Below are 22802 nucleotides of genomic sequence, written 5' to 3' on the forward strand. Positions count from 1 at the left end.
TAGTCATTTGCATCAGAGCCAAGCATCTTCCCCTCCCCGTCTTTCCTTACGGGGAGAATCAGGTGCTCTGATTTGTGCTCATTGTAGGAAATCTGGGAGAGACAGAAAACTAAAGAAGATTAGCAGGGCTTCTGCTACCAAGAAGAAGCACATTTTACTGTTTTGCTGTATTTCCTTCAGCTTTTTCCTGGCACATTTTTACATAGCTGAGATCACATGTGATAATAAACTCTACATCCTGCTCCCTCCCCCCTTAAAAAATATTTTACCAGCAGTCTTTCCTCTAGTAAAAGCTCTTAAGAAGCGTAGGTATTTTGTTGGTTTATGTGTTTGGGTTTGTTCGTTTGGGTAGAGTTTGTATTCACCACCAGGGCCCTCACTCCGCTTTTAAGAGCCTGGGGAAGCGTTGGGCAGTGCGCCCTGCGCACCCCTGTCCACCGCAGTGACACTGCCTCCAAGGAGCAGCACTGGAGGGGCAGACCCATCCTGGCTATGCCTCTGGGCCGGCCCCTGGGGTCTGCGAGTCCATTTCTTGCATCCCGATTGAAACGGGTGGAATCCACGGCACTCTGTGGCCCCAGGACGCTGGCCAGACGTCCAGGCGAGTAGAAAACATCTCAGAGCTGCCAGTCCCTTCCCTCTCGCCCAGCATTTTTAGCAACGAGGTCAGCACGTTGGTCCGTGGCTTACTGTTTCACATTCGTCTGAATGAGGCGCTGATTTGTCATGATTTCTTGAGAGCCTGCGAGAGGCCCAAGAACAAAGGAAGGAAGAAGCTGGGTGCAAAGGATGTGCGTGGCAACGTCTGCTGTGTTATCTAGAGCAACACGGCCTTTCTCCTGTCACAGCAGACAAGATAAATGTGATGGCGTTGACTGCCCAGGCCCAGCTCCTTCCTGCGGCTAAAACTCCTGCCCCCATCTCTCCCTCTCAAGAAGGCCTATCAGAGTCCCAGGCAAGGACCAGGACGTGAGTCACTGTGCCTTCCATGCTCATCATTCATCCAAAACATTTTTGCACGGTGAAGGTCTGCACGAAAGGCCCGGCTCTCACAGGAGTGGTCTTTGCAGTCAACCTGCCTCAGTATTGCAGTACCATTCCTGAGAGATGGCCATTGTTCATCCCGGCACCCCCTGGAGCTAGCCCTGGAACAGCCCACGACTCTTGCCTTCTAAGTTACACTGGCCTTTTTCCTGAGAGCCAAGTTCTGCTGCAATGCCCTTGAATTAGCATCGCCCCGCCATGTGCCTCAGGGAAGTTGCTTCCTGATATTCCAGACCCACAGCTGAATGGGCCAGACGTACACACTGTCTTGGTCCCGTGAGACTCACTAATCTCATATATTCTCTCCAGAAAACTTAGCATTGGGGAAGAGATTTTTTTTTTTAACATTAGCACCGAGAGGCATCTTGCCTCGGATATTGTCCAGGGAATGATGCATCATTCGAGTTCTGTGACCATTTTAAATGAAAAATACTTGCGTGCTCCTGGTTAGGAAAGTAGATCCCGGGGCCAAGGAGTGAAAGGATCTAGTTTCTGTAGAAGCACAGCACGTTCTCCGGGTCTCATGCCCGGGACGCTGGGAGCTCAGTGAAAGCCGTCGTTTGTTTGTGGTGAGTGGTTGACATCCCCTACCCCCTGTGTGGGGAGCTGAGCCTGTGTGCAGGGGGTGCTGTTTATGTGCAATAGCTTTGGTCCGCGGCACAGACGATCGTTAACACGTGCCTACGCAGCGTGAACCGTCTTCTGCCGACACTCAGGATGGGCCCCAGACGCTCATCTGTAAAGCGTCTGTTTCAAATGCAGGCTGTGCTTGTCCTTGCAGACTCTGGTCCACATGATCTTGGGAGCCAGGCAGCCCCCCAAAGCCTGTTTAACGGATAGCGTAACTCACTCACACCACAGCCTGGGAGGGGCTCGTGCAGGAAGAGTAGGAAGGGGAGAGGAAGACCTTTGTCCTCCTGCTTCCCAGAGTCATTCCTTCGTTTCCTGATCTTCCTCATCCTCACCCTCATGGGGGACGGAGGGATTCCCGCCTCTGAGGTCCCACCCCCACAAAACAGCCTCCCTCCAAATACCCTTAAAACCTCCCAGTCCAGCCCTAGCCGGTTGGGCTCAGTGGATAGAGAGTTGGCCTGCGGACTGAAGGGTCCCGGGTTCGATTCTGGTCAAGGGCACGTACCTTGGTTGCAGGTTCCCCAGCCCTGGTCAGGGTGCATGCAGGAGGTAGCCAATCGATGTCTCGCTCTCTCACGTCGATGTCTCTCTGTCTCTCCCTCTCCCTTCCATTCTCTTTAAAAATCAATGGAAAAATATCCTCACTTGAGGATTAACAAACAACAAACAAATCTCAGTCCAGCTCAGATCAGACAACAGGAACCTGACCTTTGGACCTTACACAGGCTTCGTGCAGTCCACTGTGACCCTAAACCCTCGGGTTTTAAACATGGTGTTTCCTAGACATGTCGTCCTTTGGTAATCAGGGGATTTCCGCTCAGTGTTGCGGAGTGAAGACTAGCTCAGAAAGGAGAAATGGTATTTGGAGACGGGACCATCATGTAAAAGAAATTGTTCCTCTGAGCCAGTGGTTCTCAGCCGGGGTTGATGCCCCTCACCCCACCCCCCTCCCCCCCGGAGATTTTGCAATGTCTGGAGATATTTCTGATGAACCGACATGGGCATCTGATGGGTAGAGGCAGAGATGTTGCTTAGCAGCCTTCATGGCCCAAGACAACACCCACAGCGTCAGGTGCCAACAGAGCTGAGGCCCAGGGGCCAGGTGGGGGTGGCTGGGTCAGGGGGTCGGGGAAGCGCAGGAGGTAGAGCTTCCTCGTGTGCCAGGTTGGCCGGTGGTACCTTGGCTCCCTCCGCAGGCGTTTGTGATGCGCACGCCCGACAATTCAGAGTGACGCGCGTGTGTGGAGAGCCCACTCCGTGCCGGCCGTGCCGTGGGCACTAGGCGTACGGCAGGGAGTGAGGCAAGTCCTGTGTCACCGAGTTTACGTTCTAGAGGGGAAAGGAGAACAGTCAGCTACCTAACCCTGTGGCTGTGGGGAGAGATGGGGGTGGGGGGCAGTGGAAAGAAGCCGGGAACCTGTTCTGTGCCGTGAAGAAGGACCTGTGACGCAGGGAGCAGGAGTCACAGGCCTGGGAGGAATCGGGGTTCAAGTGGGAGGTCGGGAGGGTCCTCATCAGAAGGCAGTGGTTCCGGGGCATCGGAGCGGGCGAGAGAGCAAGCGGGTGGCTGTCCCAGAGGCAGAGAGCCCAGGCAGCGAGAGCAACCCCTGAATGCCAGGGGGCGCTGCTGGGCCGGCAGGTCCCCAGGCTGCCCCTCAGCCTCTGCCCTAGGAATCCCATAGGCCCATTGGGCCGTGGCAGGAGGTGGGTGCAGGTCAGGGTTCCCAGTTCCCCGTGCACAGCCATCAGCCTCACCTCGGGGTTGCACTCCTGAAGGAAATGGAGAGAAGCCTGCTGTCATGTGCGTGCTTTATGTGCTTCTCCTCCTCCTACGCGGGGACCTAGACGCTGAGAACCCCGGCCACTCCCATTCAGGGCCGGAGGAGAAGCGGAGGGGAGAGAACGAGAGGTCAGTGTGCTCTCTGCCGGTTGCTGGAGGCCTTCATGGGGTGCCCTCGCCGGTGGCGTGCCCAGCCTGGCGGGGCTGTGGACACGGGGCCTTTGGCGTGTGTACTGGCTGCTGAAAGCAGAACTTCCAGAGCCGAGTCACACCAGAGCACAGCGCGGAGCCTGCGTGTCATCCGGGGGGCAGGTGCGCTGTGTCCTCCCACCGCTGTCACCCTGAACTTCCCAGATAAGAAGCTGAGGCCTGACTCTTAAGAACAGCAGCCCCATCTTGGCTGGGGAACAGTGTATCTCCTCATAGTTGTCTTCATTACAGAGATAAGAGATTTAACACGTGTGGCCTTTTCTCCCCCCCATTCCCCCCCCTTAAATCTGTTTAGGACACAGTGCGTTGCACCTCGCCGCCAAGAACAGCCACCATGAGTGCATCCGGAAGCTCCTTCAGGTAAGACAGGCAACAGCTTACCGTGACACACCTGTCACTTCCAACGTGTGACTGTAACCGTAGCTGCGAAAGAACAAATTCTCTTCCTCCTGCCTCTTGCTCCCTCCTTCCTCTCCTCCTCCCCCCCTCTCGTTCCCTCTCACTGTCTCTCTCCCTCTTCCTCTCCTCGCCTCCTTCCTCTGCTCCTCACCACCCCCTCCCCCCTTTCCCTCTCACCATCTCTCTCCCTCTTTCTTTCTCCTTTAAACTCCACCCCAGACCTTGGGTTTCCTGGGAAGAGTCACTGTGAAATGACAGGGAGGAGGAGATGGTTTCCATAGCAACGGCACTGGTCGGGGATTTGGAGTGTCTTCCTGGAATCCAGCCTTTTTCTTTCCTTTCGTCAGCTCCTCGTTTTCTTTTCTGAAGGCCTGTGCCCTTTACAGAATCCCTTAAAAACCTTTCTCCCTGCTGGCGGGGGTCCCCTCAGGACAAGCCCTCCGCTCCCCTGGTCCTCTCTCTCCAGTCATCAGTACCCGGCAGTTCTTGCCAAGCAAAACCCCAGCCGTTACTTCCTTGTGCGTAACTCGATGAGTTGTTAGTTCTTAGGTTTTAAGTTCTTTGTTTTACCCTTGGAATAATTTTAAGCCAAGTGCCTGGTTCCACAACCTCGCCGGGAAGCTTACAGTGATCGCTTAGGGTGACGACTTCCGGAGATCTTTAAAGGTGAATATTTAGTGCAATCCCAATAGCCCCCTTCCCAAACATCCAGCTGCTGCCAGGCAGAGGCAAGCTGGCTGCTTCCAGGAACAGCAGAGAGCAGTAAACCGGGCGCCCCGAGTCCTGTCCGTCCGGCTGGCTCGCCCTGGGCGCCCCGCTGGGGCCCGCATCCTGCTTTCTCGGGCCTTGCGGTTCTGGGGCAGAAACCTGCTCACAGTCCTCAGCTTGCCCGGCTCTGCTGATCACGCAGCTGCTTGTCTTGCCTGACGTGGTGCCAGCTGCCGCCAGCGCCAGGAATGCTTAGCCTTCCCGGGGCTGACGCGGAATTCAAGGGAAGCTGGCCGGCACCTGGGCTGCTTGCTATGTTTATGAGGAGGCTTCTCCCTGAGAACGGGGAGAAGAGGACCTGTCCGTCCGCCTCCTCTCGGGCAGGGGGAGGCACGGACCAGCCCGAGGAAGGCCCTGGTCTTATCTCGGTTTTTAAAACCTACGTGCGTTTCAAATCTCCACTCCCACCCTGGCGTGGAGACCCAGACTTCGCATCTGGCTCTGATTTTAAGGAGAATGAAGCTGACAGGCCAGGGATCCTCCTGGGCAAGGACCAGATATTCGAGCCCCTGATGTAATCGTATATCTGGTTATGCAAATGGATTGGTTTCTCTGTGGAACCTTTGAAGCCTTTAAACAGTTCCTTGTGCTGTTCTAAAATTAGGCCACCGCCTGGTAAGTTGTAACTTGACCTTCATTCCCCCCCCCAAGGGCAGGCAGGCATCTCCCTCTAATGTTGCCTGTTCTTGCCTCCCCTAACTTACCATTCGTGTGAACGCTGTTTGTAGACAGGAGTTAAAACCTGAGGCTTTGATGTCCCCCTAATGGGGCGCTTCCCTTGGGGCCTGTGCCTCTCTAGTCATCTTCACCTCCCCTCTTGGCAACCCATACCCTCTGTGATGTGACCCATGCTGTTCCCCTGCTACTCCTCACCCCTGCACCCTCTGTCACTCCTCTCTCTGGGCCCTCAAGACCTTGGCTCTTACTATCTGTCTGCTAGAGACACTTGCCCTCTCCAGTGGCTACATCCCCAAAGCAGTGAGTACAAACAGAGCCTCTGAAATCCTTCAAATTCCAAATAAGCTCTCTCCCTCCCCTGATAGCGCTATTCCCCCCACTCTTTCTTCTAGCAAGTGTTCCCTGAGCACCATGCCCCAAGCATTGCGTATACTATCTACTCATGAACAGAGCAGCCCCTATCCTGATGGAAATTACAGTCTGGTAAACAAGCACACAAATACACGTTAAAAATTGCACAGCACTAAAAAGCAACTACCGGGCACTTGAGAGAGGTGAGGGGTGGTGTTCAGGGAAGGCTTCCTGGAGGAGGTGACAAACTGAGAACTCAACAATGCAAACAGCCCAGGGGAAAGCATTCCAAGCAGACACAACAGCAAGTACCAGTGGCTTAAGGAGAGAAAGGCACTTGTCAGAGAGGAAAGAAAGCCACTGAGAGGACCTGGGGCAAAGCACTTGAGGAGGAGAAATGAAGATACAGGATACGGGCCTTGCATGTCATGATGTGTAGGCTGTGATTACTCAGTACAGCGTGCAATGTGAAGAGCTTTTAAGGAAAGAGCAATAGTCACAGATTCAAAAGGTTGCGCTAATTGTGCAGAGGTGGTTAAAGGGGGAAAAACGCAGAATTGAGACCTGCGGGAGGGAGGCCGTCGGACCTGCCCGGGTGAGAAGGTGCTGTTTCACGCTAGGCTGTCATGGAGAAGCAGAGGCAGCAGAACTGGGGTAGCTTTGGGAGCAGAATTGACAGGCCATGGTGGAAGGAGGATGTGGAGGAGAAATCGGAGATGGCGCCGTGGTTTCTGGCTCATTGACTAGATTCATGTGACATGCTTGACAGATGAGGAGGTGTCGGAGGATCAGGCACAGGAGAGCGGGAAGGAACCAGAGCTTTGGCTCTGCCAGGCTCGAGTGCCTGTGAGACATCAGGACCCAAATGGGAACTGGGCAGGGGGTGAGCCAGCCTGGCGCTCAGAGATTTCCTCTCTTGGGTACACAGGCTCCAGCTCAGCCTGTCTGGGCTCCAGTCTCGGCTCTGCCGCTCACTGTGACCCCAACAGATTTGTACCTTCGTTTCCTCATCTGGAAATGGGGCCGAATGACAGTCTCCAACGAGGGCTGTTAGGGGCCTGACAACAGTTCTTCGAACAATGCCTGGCACACAACAGCTAATACTTACACACTATTTTTGTTGTCATTGGTCAGTTATGCACTAGGGCAGTGATGGCGAACCTTTTGAGCTTGGCGTGTCAGCATTTTGAAAAACCCTAACTTAACTCTGGTGCCATGTCACATATAGAAATTTTTTGATATTTGCAACCATAGTAAAACAAAGACTTCTATTTTTGACATTTATTTTATATATTTAAATGCCATTTAACAAAGAAAAATCAACCAGAAAAATGAGTTCGCATGTCACCTCTGACACGCATGTCATGGGTTCGCCATCACTGCACTAGGGAGTCATTAGGTTCTGGCTGTGGATCGAGACTGGGGAGGGAGAGAGCTTAGGGAGCGAGCACTGAGGGAGGAGGAGTGGCCAGGGCAGTGGGAGGGAAACCGGGATTGGATGGGCCGGTCAGGGCTAGGAGAGAGGGCCTGGGTCGCAGGTGAGAGGCTGGCCGGAGGATGGAAATGCTCCTTGTCACAGGAAGCGCGAGGACTGTTGGCGACTGACTAGGACGTTTCTGGGGAATCTTGGGGGGAAACACCGGGCTGTGGGTCCAGGAATGAATGGCAGGTGAGGCAGCGTGGACTGTGTGGGGGCGGGTCTTGAGAAGAAGGGGGTTTTGTACAGGGGACAAGCACTAGGGCAGGAATTGGGTGGGGGATGAGAGCATCAGATGAGAAATTCGAGAGCGTGTGTTAGCTGGTGGGGAGGGTCCAGGAGGAATGCGGTGACGGGGAAGGGACAGGACGGGTGGCTGGGTCCTGAATACTTGGAGGTGAGTCTCCTTCCCCATGAGAAACTAGGAGACCCTGGAGCTTGGCAGGTGGGACCCATTCATGTTTATATTCTTCCCAATAAGTCCCATCATGCTTTGCAGGAAAAAGATGAGCTGGGTAGAACTGAACTCTAGTCCATGGATATGTTTATTTTTGTCTTGTAGTCTAAATGCCCAGCTGAAAACGTTGACAACTTTGGGAAAACAGCTCTACATTACGCAGGTAACTTCCATTCCTTGTTTGTCTTCTGCCGTAGACACACTAACTCTTCCTGATTCAAGCCATTGCACTGACCATGTTATAGTATTCCTCGTGCTGTTTTCTGTCATCATTCCTAGACATTCCTACTTTATTCAGCTTTCAAAGTGTGTGGCGTTACCAAGGAATAAACCTAGAATTCACCCATTGCCCTCCAAACAACCAAAAAGAAATTGTTTTAATTATATTTTAATTAACTTAAAGGTTCTTTTTTAAACGGAGGGGTATTCATAAACATCTGTAGAATTCAAGTAACGTGTGATACAGAGTCTTTTGTTTGGCATTCATTAATAACATCAATCCATTTGTCAACATTTTGTTTTACTAACTGTCTTTCAGCTTCAAGTGGCAAAATGTTGACACTGAGCTCTGGGATGATGAGATTGACAGGCTTCTTTTAGGGCTGGTTATGGAAACGCTAGGGCCAATGTTTGCCTCCAGGCAACTGGCAGTCGCTGGCTTCAGGGCCAGCTAACACTGAAATGAAACAGTCATTGAAAACGTCTCTAATTTTACCTTCCTGGTTCCATTTCTCTTCTATGCAGCCAGAGTGAGGGGAGGCAAGCTGGGTAGAACCCCAACCTCTTGCCCGAGGGGGGCGGGGTGCCCAGGCTGTGAGTGTGGCTTTGTGATCAGCTGGTGTTTGTTTTCCCTTCCTCAGCGGCGCAGGGCTGCCTCCAGGCTGTGCAGGTTCTGTGCGAGCACAAGAGCCCGGTGAACCTCAAGGATCTGGTAAGTGGCAGGTGGCCACGCGGGGTGGAGGTGGACATGGTTTCTGGGGCACTGTGGGTGCTCCTGGAGGCCACTGGCACTTTAGAGAGCTCAGTGTTTGGCGAATTCCATGGCTTTTCAACCTAACTCTTCTGCAGAGTGGCTGTAAGTATTATCCCCCATTGTTCCCTAAATCATACATAAAACAGTTTTTAAAATTGATTTTAGAGAGAGGGAGGGGGGAGAGAGAGAAAGAGAGAGAGAGAGAGAGAGAGAGAGAGAGAGAGAGAGAGAGAGAGAGAACGTGGATCAGCTGCCTCCCACATGCACCCCTACTGGGGATCGAATCCGCAACCTCAGCATGTGCCCTGACCGGGAATTGAACCCGTGACCTTTCGGTGTCTGGGACAATGTTTCAACCAATGGGGCCACCCTGGCCAGGGCTAAATCAAACGTTTTCTGCATGCACTTCCCATGTGTGCATATTTGTATTTAAGGATATATATGTGGTCTCCCATCAACTTAAATATTAATAAGGCGCAGTGTCTTAAATAAGTCTGAGGAGGAGTTTTATTCTTTTCCTTTGGTGTCCATGCATCACCGGGTACTGCTGGTCGGAGTTTCCCTGCTGTGAAGACCACTTCTAGCCGATCCTAACCCTCCTGGGCTATTGGGAGAATCAGTTCACATGCCTGTTGCTCCTGCTGACAGGGTTCCATTTCCTGCTGCTGCATGGGAATGGATATATGCACACCTACACCTCATGGAGATATTGTGAAGTGAGCATATGGAATCTGTGCATATTTCACACTCCCTGGATTTCAGTACTTGATAACCAGAAAGAGTTATAACTGCTCAGAGATAATTTTTTAGAAATGTGTCTGAAATTCTACTTTTAAAAGGAAACTTAATCCTTAAGCAGCAATCTATTATGACAAACTAGAGGCCCGATGCACGAAATTCATGCAAGAGTAGGCCTTCCTTCCCCCGGCTGCCAGCACTGGCTTCCCTTCGGCCCCCAGCAGGCACCCGGACCTGAGCTTCCCTTGCAGCCCCAGCTTTGTTCGGAAGGTTGTCCAGAAGGACGTCCGGTCTAATTAGCATATTACATTTTATTATTATAGATTCCCATGTTAAAATAACTGGCGCTATTGTAACTTACCTTTCTCCTTTGCCTATTTGAAAACATCTACCTTGAACAGGACGGTCGACCCCAGTTCAGAAGGAAAACTTCTCTTGTGGTCCGTGTCATTTGAATCGAGCCCCTTCACTCTGGGATTATGGAAATAGTTGCTTATGTATTCTTCTAGTATTTTTCCATTTGCTTTATATTGTCGTGTTTGAATTCTTAATGTATGTGTATGAGTTGGGGATCTAATTTTCTTTTTAGGAATTGCCAGTTGTCATATTGTAGCATATTGAGCCAGTCATTCCTTCCATCCAGCTCTTTATCTAGTCCTGTCAGTGATGGACAAACTCTTCCTTCATGTTATGTCTTGGTACCTGGTAAGATTATGACAGAGGATGCCTTCCAAGGACATAGTAGTGGCAGGGGACCCATGTGTTCATTCAGGGAGGCTGCAGGAGGGCGGTGGGACCTCCAGCTGCCTTGTGAAGCAAGTCCTTCATTTGTCTAGAACCATCTCTCAGCAAACCTGGGATCTGTACGTGCCTGGAGCCTCAACATTCTCTCTCTCTCTCTCTCTCTCTCTCTCTCTCTCTCTCTCTCTCGGCCCAAGGAACAAGCGACTCAGGAGGCGGAGGCTCCTAGGAAAAGCTGAGTGAAATCCCATGAGAAGAGTTACACTAAGATGTAGGGGCCCAACTGAGCACAGACTATCGCCCGGGGGTGGGGGGTAGGGGTCAGCCATAAGACCAACAGGACAATTCAGGAATAAATGTAGACAGAAAAGGACCTTTGCAATTCTGGCATTGGTGTCAGCGTTAAAAATCTTAATCGGCGTGGCTCAGTGGTAGATCATCAACCTATGAACCGGGAGGTCACGGTTCGATTCCTGGTCAGGGCACTTGCCCAGGTTGTGGGCTCGATCCCCAGTGTGGGCTGTGCAGGAGGCAACCGATCAATGATTCTCTCTCATCACTGATGTTTCTATCTCTCTCTCCCCCTCTCTCCCTCTCTGAAATCAATAAAAATATATTTTAAAAAAATAAAAATCTTACTCTGAGTTTGCCTCCTAGGATGGGAATATACCCCTGCTTCTTGCAGTGCAAAATGGCCACAGTGAGGTCTGTCGCTTTCTTCTGGATCATGGAGCGGATGTAAATTCCAGGGACAAAAATGGAAGGTACCACAGAATGCGAAACCACGTGACTTCAGGGATATGCACATCCTGAGAGTCTTTCAAAATATCAGAGCAGAGTTTTAGACCATTTGTAGGAAGTGGTTTTTAACTTAGCTTTTTTATTTTCTGCCTTAGTAATCAAGAATCTGTTTCGACTTATAAAAATATTTTCCCAGATCTCTGGGAACATCATTGAATGTGTGATGAGATTATTAAGTACTAAAGTGAATAAGCCATTTTTAATGCCTCTTCATGCAGAATTAAAGTAAACATATTGGTTTCTATTTTTTTTTTAATATTTTATTTATTTTTTACAGAGAGGAAGGGAGAGGGATAGAGAGTTAGAAACATCGATGAGAGAGAAACATCGATCAGCTGCCTTCTGCACACTCTGTACTGGGGATGTGCCCACAACCAAGGTACATGCCCTTGACCGGAATCGAACCTGGGACCCTTCAGTCCGCAGGCCGACGCTCTATCCACTGAGCCAAACCGGTTAGGGCTATTGGTTTCTTTTTAAAAATAACCCTAACGATGTATAGGTAGTTTGAAATGCTTGGGGTGAAAAAAAATGATGAGATTTGTGCCAGTCCTATAAAATTCCATCATATTTAGAAGATTTTGTCTATATTATTTGGCCTAATATGGCTTAATGTTTTGAATGAATTTGAGGTTTTAAAAACAACTACCTAATTTTATCTTGATAGCATTCCATTTTGAATTCCCATAGAGCACAGTTGTTGTTTTTTCAGACACATTTTTTATATAAATAAATATAAAAGGTTCATTTGAATAATGTTTTAGTGCCTTTGTTGATAAGGGGAATGGGTTTAGGAATGGGGTATACAAGAGAAAAAAACCAAAATGTACTAATATATACTTTTTTTTTGGTTATCACTTAAATTTATACCATATTTTATGGTCATAATTTTCCTTTCTTTTTTTATTTTATTTTATTGTTTAAAGTATTACAAATACTAGTACATATGTCTCCTTTTTTTCCCCATGGACCTTCCCCCAGTCTCCCCTACTCCCCGACACATGCTCTCACCCCTCTCCCCAGTGTCCTGAGTCCATTTAGAGCAGTGGTTCTCAACCTGTGGGTCGCGGCCCCTTTGGGGGTCGAACAACCCTTTCACAGGGGTCGCCTAAGACCATCGGAAAACACATATATCATTACATATTGTTTTTGTGATTCATCACGATGCTTTCATTATGTTCAATTTGTAACAATGAAATTGGGGGTCACCACAACATGAGGAACTGTAGTAAAGGGTCGCGGCATTAGGAAGGTGGAGGACCACTGATTTAGAGCATAGTTTTAACGTCACCTAATCTTCTTTTCCCTTTTTTTAAGACAAATGAAATGATTTCCCAGGAATCCATGCTAATTAGTACTAACTTGGTGTTTGCCTTTTCTTTAGAACTGCTCTGATGGTGGCCTGTGAGATCGGCAGCTCTCATGTTGTGGAGGCCTTAATTAAAAAGGGTGCAGACCTAACCCTTGTGGATTCTCTCGGACACAATGCCTTACATTATTCCAAACTCTCAGAAAACGCAGGAATTCAAAGCCTTCTGTTATCAAAAATCTCTCAGGATGCTGGTATGTGAAAGAAAATAGCCGGTGTTGTTTTAAGTTTGTCCACCCCATTTTCCCCAAAGGATAAAGGAATTTGTGCAATATGATATCTTTTATTATTCTTTTAAGCATATTCTTGAAGAAAAATGAAGTACTAAGTATTGTGTGTATTGTGTGTACCCCTCCACCCAAAGTGGATATGAATTATTATGCCTCTTACAATTCGTTTTTTCCCCCCCACTTTTTCCTCTATAGATTTAAAGACACCAACAAAACCAAAGCAGGTATTTATCTTTGGGAGAGGGAATTTTTTTATTTTCATCTTTGCTTGTGAGAATTTGAAAAATGTTCTGATTAAACCACTCTGTGGTCCTAGCAAAGTCATAAAGACTCTGTTGGGAACATTTAAGGAGTGAAATATCTTTAGCATAAATGATTCATCGTTATAAGGTGGTAAATATTTTCTAAATGGTTTACCCTATTCCCAAAGCGTGTCACTTTAAACCTGCTGCTTATATATGTATCTTTTTCTGAAATGTACTAATATTTCCTATTGTTGTGAAAATGTTTGATGTGGCTTAAGCTCAGAATGATTAACAGTATTTTAAATATTTGGGCTGTCATACGGATTATAGAGCCACATCCCTGGCAAAGTTAGATAGTTAATGAAAATCATAGATTAGCTTTTCCTTTTAATTGGGGCTGCTTAAAAATGTCATTAGTGTTACACCGAAATTGAGAAATTTGCCCTGATATTTTGGAGTTTTTTCTAAAAGCATAGCCACTATTGTTTATTATTATCGAGATGTATCTTTGGCTGTTTATTTACACATCAGAGTTTTTTGAAAAGATTATAAACACAAACTCAACACTGGATGTTTCAGGCACTAACTGTGTCACTTATGCATCCAGAACCTTTAGAGATGAGGTTCTCCCTTCCCCCATGTTTACGTTCTGTGAGGAAAGGAGTGGAGGTGACGCAGAGCGGGGGACGAAAGCTAGACGGACTGTATCCTGGGTTCTAAACGGTGGCCCACAGCTCCTCACCCTCCTCTCCCCCAGTTTCCACACCACCGTCAGCTGATTTCGTCTTGTGTTTTTATGTTCTTGCTATTAAAGCATGGGCTGCCGAGAGAAACTGTGAGCATGCGCATCCCTTACTTGTATGTGGGGAGCAGATTTCTGATCTCGATACCGTGAGAAATGCATGACCTGTGGAGGTGTTTGTGCCTGTTTGATGAAGCTGTGTGCTCAGACTTTACTAACCTCACTAACCCGCCTCCGTTCTCTGGCCTGTGACAACTTTCAGCATGACCAAGTGTCTAAAATAAGCTCAGAGAGAAGTGGAACTCCAAAAAAACGCAAAGCTCCACCACCTCCTATCAGTCCTGCCCAGGTAAACACCACGCAGCCCGCCGGGAACTCGCACCGGCAGAGGCGCCGTCTTGTTCTGTGTGTCGCCAAAAGAATGTTTTAGAGTTGAGCCTTCAGCGCACATGGGAGATTTTTCTTTACAAATTGTGATCTGGAGGCTTTTAATGATTAGAATGGAAATAAGGTTGATTCTTATTTCAAAACGGAAAAGTTGAGCCGTATCTATTTTTTAAATATGTTTTTATGTATTTCAGAGAGGAAGGGAGGAGGAGAGAGGAAGAAAGATCAGTGATGAGAGAATCATTGATTGGCTGCCTCCTGCACGCACCCTACTGGGGATCGAGCCCACAACCCGGGCGTGTGCCCCAACCGAATGGAACAGGGACCTCCTGGTTCATAGGTCAATGCTCAACCACTGAGCCACACTGGCCAGGCGAACGGTACCTTTTTTTTTAAGCCTCAAGGAAATTTCTCAACGTCTTTATGACGGAGACTTTTTCCTGAAGTTGACAAGTTCAGTTCCTTTGGGCCCTCAAGCCCTAGTGTGCAGGGCAGGAGAACGGGTAGCTGGCGAAGCGGTTAGTTAAAAATGAATTGTAATTGGTTCCTGAAAATACTGTTAAATTCTATTTGCCTTTCTAATTACATTTAAGGTTGACTTACAAGCAGCTTTCATTTCTGGTTATAGTGACTACCGCAGAGGGGAGGAAGCGCAGATGTCTTTGAAATGGCAATAAAAGCAGGCTGGGTTTGTTATTAAAAGAATCATGGGCCATAAAAAGAATAATCTATATTGAAATAGTTGAGAGCAGTATCTCATCTGATAAGTAATTTTAACTGTGTTAGCATGTTCATTAACAATGTTCTCAACCTGCCATATAAGTCATCGATTTTTAAAATTGATTCTAGTACATATAGGAGCAAAGCCGTTTAGCTATGTCCTGCAAATTTTCAGAAAGTATTTGAGGTTTCTGAATCGCACTGAAGATCTGTTACCACCCAAATAATTGAACCTGAGAATTACTGTTGGATTTGTTTGCATTCCTGAAATTCTGACACCGATGGAGAAAAGACTCTGAAGAAGCCTTCACCGGTGGTTTTCATTTTCTCTTTTTAGTTGAGTGATGTGTCTTCCCCAAGATCAATAACTTCAACACCAATTTCGGGAAAGGAATCAGCATTTTTTGCTGAACCACCCTTCAAGGTATTTCCTTCCTGTGTTCAATTTGGCTACTGAATTGTATGAAACATAGTACGTTTGCTTTAAGTTATGCGACACTGGGCAAAACAGAATTACTTCTCAGGGGGTGGTTTACAAATTTCTCATCCCGAAGCACCCTTGGTTATTTTCCTGGCGTGGACTCCATCCCAAAAGAATAGGATGAGTACATTACATGCATTAGCTAATAATTAATTTCTTCATTCAATAAAAAGGGACAAAGGTGAAGCTTACCTGACAATCAGTCGTCTTTTTTTTTTTAATAGATTTTATCGAATTATTTTACAGAGAGGAAGGGAGAGGGATAGACAGAAACATCGATGAGAGAGAAACATCCATCAGCTGCCTCCTACACAACCCCCACTGGGGATGTGCCCGCAACCGAGGTACAAGCCCTTGATGGGAATCGAACCTGGGACCCTTCAGTCCGCAGGCCGACGCTCTATCCACTGAGCCAAACCAGTTAGGGCTAGTCTTACTAAACTGAGTTGATATAATGCCAATCAAATGAAAAGTTACGTTGTTCTCTGATGTCTTACTGAGAAGTAATTGTATGTTTTTAATTAATCTTTTTTCCTGACTATAATAGTAACATATTTATTTTAGAAAAATTTTAAAAATCCACTAGGTTTTATTCCACCTGGTTCTGTAGACTTGTGGTTGGAAATTATTTTTAGGAATGGGAGGGTATTTAATATCTATTTACCTAATAATCACTAGAAAATTGCCCTTGGGAAGAAAGTAGTTTATTAATGTTAAAATGAAATTTCAGTGGTTTAATTGTATATTTATTTCCCCCCATTTAAGAGTTACTAAAGGTAGATTTTCTTTTAACTTGGAAGCACTTTGATCTGAAAAATATTCTATCAACCCATCATTTCCCTCACTTTAACTAGATTTTACTAGTAAACTCTTAAGATGAATACATATGCAAGGCAAGGAAGTTACACTCTTACAGTTAATACCCTAATATCTTCTCATATGCTTATGGCTCCAACGAGGCAATAATAGCACAATTGTTATTTTTTTGAAATAGAGTGCATAAAGACCTTTAAAAAACATAAGAAAATAAGAAGTGACACCAGTATGATGGCTAAAATTTAAAGAGGTTAAAAAAACCAATTGTTGGTGACGACGACGGAGAATTAGACCTCTGATGCTCTTGGTGGAAATGTCAAATGTTACAACTATTTGGGAAAATGTTGGCCACAGGTTTTTTTTAAAGTTCAACATATGATCTAGCCATCCACTCCTAGATGTTTACCGATGAGAAACTAAAATGTATGTCTCAGAAAAATCTTACACACAAACGTTTACCAGTATACCTTCTTTTCTTGAGATGTGGTCACTGGCTTTCTAGTAAGATAACACCAGCGAGGAAGTTTTGCTTGATTCCTCTGCGGGACGTTACATTCGGGAACGCTCTTGTAAGTCATCTTTGTCTTCTAGCAGGCCGAGATCAGCTCCATACGGGAAAACAAAGACGGACCGAGTGACAGCACTGCAGGTAAGCTGGGAGGCATCTGCCTCTGTCCGTCTCTGTCCCATGAGCGCAGCGGCCGAGCGGGGCTCCTCTGTGTGGGAGGCCGGAGAACCCCGGCGTGCCCCCCCAGAGCTGCCACTGCCACACGGCTCAGGCCCGCTGTACCTCAGGCACCTTCACCTGGATTTTAAGGCGTCTCAGAGCCCGGATGTGAAAAAAAATGTATCTTTGTGGTCATTTGTCCCAAACTAAGTTTTAGCACGTCCTGCAATTATGATCATAGACAGGAACCCAAGTGGCATAGGCGGACCAGGGACTTGGACACCAAGAGCTTTCGCAGGCCGCGTCCTCTCACCTGGCTGTTGTTACAGCTGCTTGAAATAGCATTCTCAGTACCTGCTAGAAATCGTAGCCTCCCAAGCCCTGCTGCCAGATCTTGTCATTCGTTCTGTCACAAAACAAGTCCTTAAATTACGGTAGCTGCCTATTCTGTGTTGCGTATTGAAGCGCTTGCTTTGAGATGAGGTCCGTGGGCTGCAAGCTGGCAGCTCTCCTGGAAGGTGAGCAGCAGGTGGTTTCCTGAAGGGAGAGCCAGCCCAGCCCCCGGTGTCGGCCACAGCCTGACTCGCTACGTGGGGTTTTCGGTGGACACACGCAAAACGGTGTGCTGATGAAACCACACAATCGGATTGTCTTCATCGGGTCAGGGTTTCGTTCATGGCGTTGAGTCCATCCTACGGGTTTGTCCTCTAAGAATGTAGTGTAGTTCCTTTAGAATCAGTTTAAAATATAGATTATTGCAAAGGTCCTTTTTTGCTCCAGTATTCAGTTTCTTAGTCTTAGCATTTCATGTGTTTGGAGCCTTTCACAAACAGAGGAGAAACATTGGCCCTGGGTGGTGCAGCTCAGTTGGTTGAGCATTGTCCTGTGCACCAAAGGGGCCGCCCGTTCCATTCCCGATCAGGACACTTGCCTGGGTTTGGGGCTCGATCCCCAGCAGGGGGTGGGCAGGAGGCGGCCGGCTGATGTTTCTCTCTCACATTCATGTTTCTTTCTCTCTTGCTCTCTCTCAAATCAATTAAAAAACATTTAGAATTTATAAATATTAACTTTCTTATTCCTAGTAGAGACCAATGTTAACATCACTGTAACAGTTGTTACATGGGACACTTTAAAACTCATCCATTGTATCTTAGAGGTGATTTCTGTTGCTTAGAATTACAATCCTGCTCCCAATACCCTGATTCATTCCATGCTCACGTGACTGCATGTCATAAAGCTGCAGGTTGGGCACTAGACGTCAGAAGTGAGCGTATCTATGAAGAAATGTCAGTTTGTATCTTTTCAAATGAAGAGAAAAGCTTTTGCGTGGCATTAAATGGCTGTGAAAAATTTTTAAATAACAGGAAAACATTTAGATCAGTGCTATTCCGATCAGCCTATAAACTGCTGCCATTGCACGATAAACATAAGGAATCTGCACCAGACAATCATCAGCCATATCACTAGGCATACTGTTTTGTCCGGCTGACGTTTTTTTTTCATGAGAAGACTTTCCAGGTGAAGAAAGCGGTACATTGAATTATATCCTGGAGCAAGTTCCTTGTCTCCGTCAGTGAGCACAGTGAATGGCATTGCTTTCGATGCTATTGCAGCGTGATGGTCAGTAGGATGTCTCCAAGTTGTGGCTTGCCCACGGTTGTTTACTGCGGATTTGGAGAAGACCGTATCGTGCTGCAGTGGTCAGCAGATACTTTGTGGAGGGGGCAGAGTTTGACATGGCTCTCCTGAAGGATGCCGAAGAGTTTTCTAACCAAAGAGATGTTGCAAGGGCGGTTGTATGGATGAAGCATTAAAGAAGCAGCCTTGTGTTGAGAATATAGAGGGTCTGATGGGAACCTTGAATCGGAGGAGTATGGGATACCAGAGGAAGAAATCATGAGTCATAAACCTGACACAGTAGATTGGGGCCAGATCATAGCGGTCTTAATGTAGATAAAGGGATTTGAAGATGTGGAGGGAGAGCAGTTAAAGCACTTGACCTGAAGGAATGGCCCGATCAAAGCATATTTTAGGGAGATTAGTGGGACAGTGGTGTGCAGGCTACATTTTTACTAGGGTGAGGGAGCGGGAGGGGGAGCAGAGAGACATTTATTGGAAGCTGTTTGCAAAGTTTCAAAGTAGCTGATTACGTTTGAACCTGTGTAATGGCGGTGGGGTTAAGAAGTGAGCCATCTTCCAGACGTGTTTCTAAAAGGAGTCACAGAAATGGGGCTCATTAAGTATGGGAGGGACAAAAAGCAGACAAGCTATACTTAATCAAGTGAATGGGAAAATGCATGATCAAATCCATCAATTTTCAGGTGAGGTGCTGTGCATCCAGGCATCTAGGGTTGTGCTGGGGATACCCCAGTAAGGAAACCCAGGACCCAGAATTGCTGTTTACTTATCTAGCTGATGGGACTCTCATTCTTAGGACCAGGAAGAACTGGATTGGGCAGAAAGGGGGTTTGTTAGAGGCCAGAGAAATAACGGTTTAATTTTTAAATATTAGTTTGCATTGCCTTTCTCTTTCCCCAGGTGCTGATAGCTTACTGGATATCAGTTCTGAAGCTGACCAACCAGATATTCTTGTCCTATTACAAGCAAAAGTTGCATCTCTAACTCTACACAATAAGGAATTACAAGATAAATTGCAGGTAGGTAGATCCATCACCACCACAGACTATTCTGTTGGGTTAAGATACTGGGTTTTTCAGGGTTAGTCAGATGATATTTTATTTTAAACAGCTACATTCGTTTCTTCTTTTTTAATATAGTTAGCCTCAACTATATAGATCCAAGCCTTTATAGTTCCGAGTTATTTCTTTTTTGAAAGAATTATTCATTAGCCCTATTTCTGTAAGTTTCTAAATTGGTAAATTATGTATAATTATATACATAGTATGATATATAATATGACAAATTATATAGATAGATAGATAGATAAGTGTAAAGACGTGATTAGCCATTCATTTAGTAAAGTTGATCACTTAGCAAATTTAAGAAGTAACTGTACTAAGCCCATTCATTGCCCATTTCAGCACAAATAATATGAGAAATAAAGGGAAGTTTTGAGCCGGAGGCTTTGCAGCCAAAGCAAATCTGCTGTTTTTCAAGTGGCGCTAAAAATCTGTTCGAACAGAGCATAGTAGCCTTAGTGTCGGTAATCTGACTCCCGGGTCTCAGGTGATATTTTTTGAGGCGAGAGTACACCCGCAAGACGATCCCGCTGCTCGCCCCTACGTAGGTTCTGGGTGTGTGCTCTCCTTGTAGGTGCTTGCTCACCGAACCGCACTTTGGGTGCCATTTCATTATTCTTGCTTTTTTTTTTTAGGCCAAAACCCCCAAAGAGGCAGAAGCGGACCTGAGCTTTGACTCCTTCCACTCCACTCACACTGACTTGGCCCCGGCTCTCGGGAAACCTAGTGAAATCTCTCCCCCCAACTCCAGATCCCCTCCACCGGCCTCTGCCCATGCCCTGAGTACACCCCCAGTCGACGGCGATGTCAGGCTTCAGCAGCTGCAGGAGGTCTTGCAGGACCTGCAGAAGCGACTGGAGAGCTCCGAGGCAGAGAGGCGGCAGCTGCAGGCCGAGCTCCAGTCCCGGAGCCCAGAGCCCGTGCGCTTGAACAACGCCGACATTTCCGAGAACGGCTCCGACCTCAGCCAGAAACTGAAAGAAACTCAGAGCAAGTACGAGGAGGCGATGAAAGAAGTCCTGAGCGTGCAGAAGCAGATGAAGCTGGGCCTCGTGTCGCCCGAGGGCGCGGATTCTTACTCTCACCTCCGGGAGCCGAGGGTCCCCGAGGAGGAGGTACGGGCGCTGAGGCAGGACCTCCAGAAGGCACTGGAAGACAGTGAGAGGAACAAGGAGAAAGTGAGGGAGTTGGAGGAGAAACTGGCCAAGAGGGAGAAGGGGGCGGGGAATCAGCCGCCCGCAGAAGAGTACGAGGCAATGAAAAGTTCCTATTGCTCTGTTATTGAGACTATGAACAAGGAGAAAGCGTTTCTGCTCGAGAAATACCAGGAGGCCCAAGAAGAAATCTTGCAACTGAAAGATACTCTGAAGAGTCAGGTGGCGCAGGAGCCCGGCGATGACGCCGGGGACATGAAAGAGACCATGCACAGGATGATCGATGAGCTCAACAAGCAGGTGAGCGAGCTGTCCCAGCTGTACAAGGAGGCGCAGGCCGAGCTGGAGGACTACCGGAAGAGGAAGTCTCTGGAAGACGTCACCGTCACCGCCGAGTACGTCCCCAAAGCGGAGCATGAGAAACTGATGCAGGTGGCCAGCCTGTCCAGGGCCCAGGCGGAGGAGGCGCTGTCCGAGATGAAGTCCCAGTATGCGAAGGCGCTGCAGGAGTTGGGTCAGCTCAAACAGCTGGCCGACGCCCAGAAGGAGAACTCCGTGTCCATCGCCGAGCACTTGCAGGTGATCACCACGCTGCGGACGGCCGCCAAGGAGATGGAGGCGAAGCTGGGCGGTCTCCAGGAGCTCCTGGCCAGCAGGGAGGTGGAGGTGGCCAGGCTGGAGAAGCAGCTGGTGGAAGAGAAGGCGGCGCTGACCGAGGCCATGGTGCCCAGGGCCGCCTACGAAAAGCTCCAGGCGTCGCTGGAGAGTGAAGTGAGCGCGTTGGCCTCGAAATTAAAGGATTCCGCGAAAGAGAAAGAGAAGGCCCAGTCGGAGGTCGCCCAGGTTAGAAGTGAGGCCTCACAGTTGAAAAGGGAAAAGGAGTCGCTTCAGACTCTCTTGCGATCCAAAGAGCAAGAAGCCGGGGAACTCCTGCAGAAGTCGCAGCGTGCGCAGGAGGAGCTGGCGGAGCTGAGGCGGCACTCGGAGAGCTCTTCGCGGCTGGAGGAGGACAAAGACAGGAAGGTGGGCGAGGGCCCTTGCTGTTGAGCTTCTAGCTAGTGAGCCCTGGGACCTTCTGTCGTTCGCATGTTTACCATTTGTTCACACTAACTTGCTGCGAATGCCCAGAGGCTCGGCACAGGAATCCCTCTGTCCCCAAAGCCACATTAGAGTAGTAGGTTAGACATTTATTTAAAAGAACGACACTTCCCTTATCGTAAAGCATTTTCACATATGTGGTGCATAATTTTTCTTGTGAAATGACTTTACAGAAGCTCTGCCAAGTGTCAGGGCTCAGAAGTAACCCCACAAACTGAAAAGCGCTTGTGACCGATCTTGAACTTGAACTCTTGGCATCCAGACAGATTCCTCTGTCATATGGAACCCAAATACTTCCAGACTTAATCCCGCTTCCCTAAGCCCCATGGGCTTTCCCGAGTCAGAATAAAAATTGCCTTTCCTGGCCCTCATTTTCACCCGTGCATGGGAGGGGAGCTGGGGAGGAATGTGGGGTGTGGGTGATGAGAGATAGACTAGGCGTGGCCTGAGGAAGAGGGGAGAGCGGAGCGGAGGATGGTTCTGTGCCAAATCTGCTTTGCTGCCAGTCCCCTGGGCCGGATGCTCTGAGTGGCATGGACTAGAGCACTGGTGATCATTTATTCCTTTATGATGATGGATGCTTCCAACGAGCTCCAAGAGCCAAGGGGGCAGGGAGGTGGGAGAAGGAGGGGGGAAAATTGTGTTTAAGACAAGATGTCCAGAAATATCAGGGTTTCTATAACTTATTCCTAATCGCCCATGCCAGCAAATAAAGAATGCCTAAAATCCTGTTTCTGTTAAGAAAAAACAAGAAAGGGAAATTAATGTTATAGTGTTTATCTTTATACATCAAAACAGAGTATTTAATTGGGGGCCCTTATCCTATATAATAAAAGGCTAACATGCAAATTGTCCCCTCTACCAGGAATTTGACTGGGAGTTCAACCAGAGGGTGGGGCCAGCCGGCCAATGGCCCGCAGCCCCTCCCCCTGGCTGGCCAACCTCCCGAATCCCCTCCCCGGGCCTGGCTGGCCAGACCCCACCCATGCACGAAATCGTGCACTGAGCCTCTAGTTTGAATATAATGGCCTTAGAAGGCCTCATGGGTTTGTCTGATTTTGTTATGTGTTTCATTTTATGGGCTTTCTTTGAAATGTATAAAAGGAATTGTTCCAGAGTCTCAAGTCCTGGAGGCTAACAGTGT

The 22802-nt window shown here is 48.0% G+C and overlaps 1 protein-coding gene across 1 annotated transcript in view; it reads left to right on the forward strand.

Annotated features, from left to right (window-relative positions):
* Positions 1-22802, forward strand: part of RAI14 (retinoic acid induced 14) — a 127162-nt gene that overhangs the window by 98733 nt on the left and 5627 nt on the right. Inside the window, exons 5-15 of the mRNA XM_081090119.1 lie at positions 3963-4027; positions 7903-7960; positions 8658-8728; positions 10907-11013; positions 12435-12613; positions 12845-12873; positions 13899-13985; positions 15081-15167; positions 16635-16689; positions 19246-19364; positions 20042-21583. Coding sequence (XP_080946245.1) covers positions 3963-4027; positions 7903-7960; positions 8658-8728; positions 10907-11013; positions 12435-12613; positions 12845-12873; positions 13899-13985; positions 15081-15167; positions 16635-16689; positions 19246-19364; positions 20042-21583 — 2399 coding nt within the window. The remainder of the gene's footprint in view (positions 1-3962; positions 4028-7902; positions 7961-8657; positions 8729-10906; positions 11014-12434; positions 12614-12844; positions 12874-13898; positions 13986-15080; positions 15168-16634; positions 16690-19245; positions 19365-20041; positions 21584-22802) is intronic.

This window comes from Myotis nattereri (genome assembly GCF_964212035.1).
Source record: "Myotis nattereri genome assembly, chromosome: 4".
Classification (NCBI taxonomy): domain Eukaryota; kingdom Metazoa; phylum Chordata; class Mammalia; order Chiroptera; family Vespertilionidae; genus Myotis; species Myotis nattereri.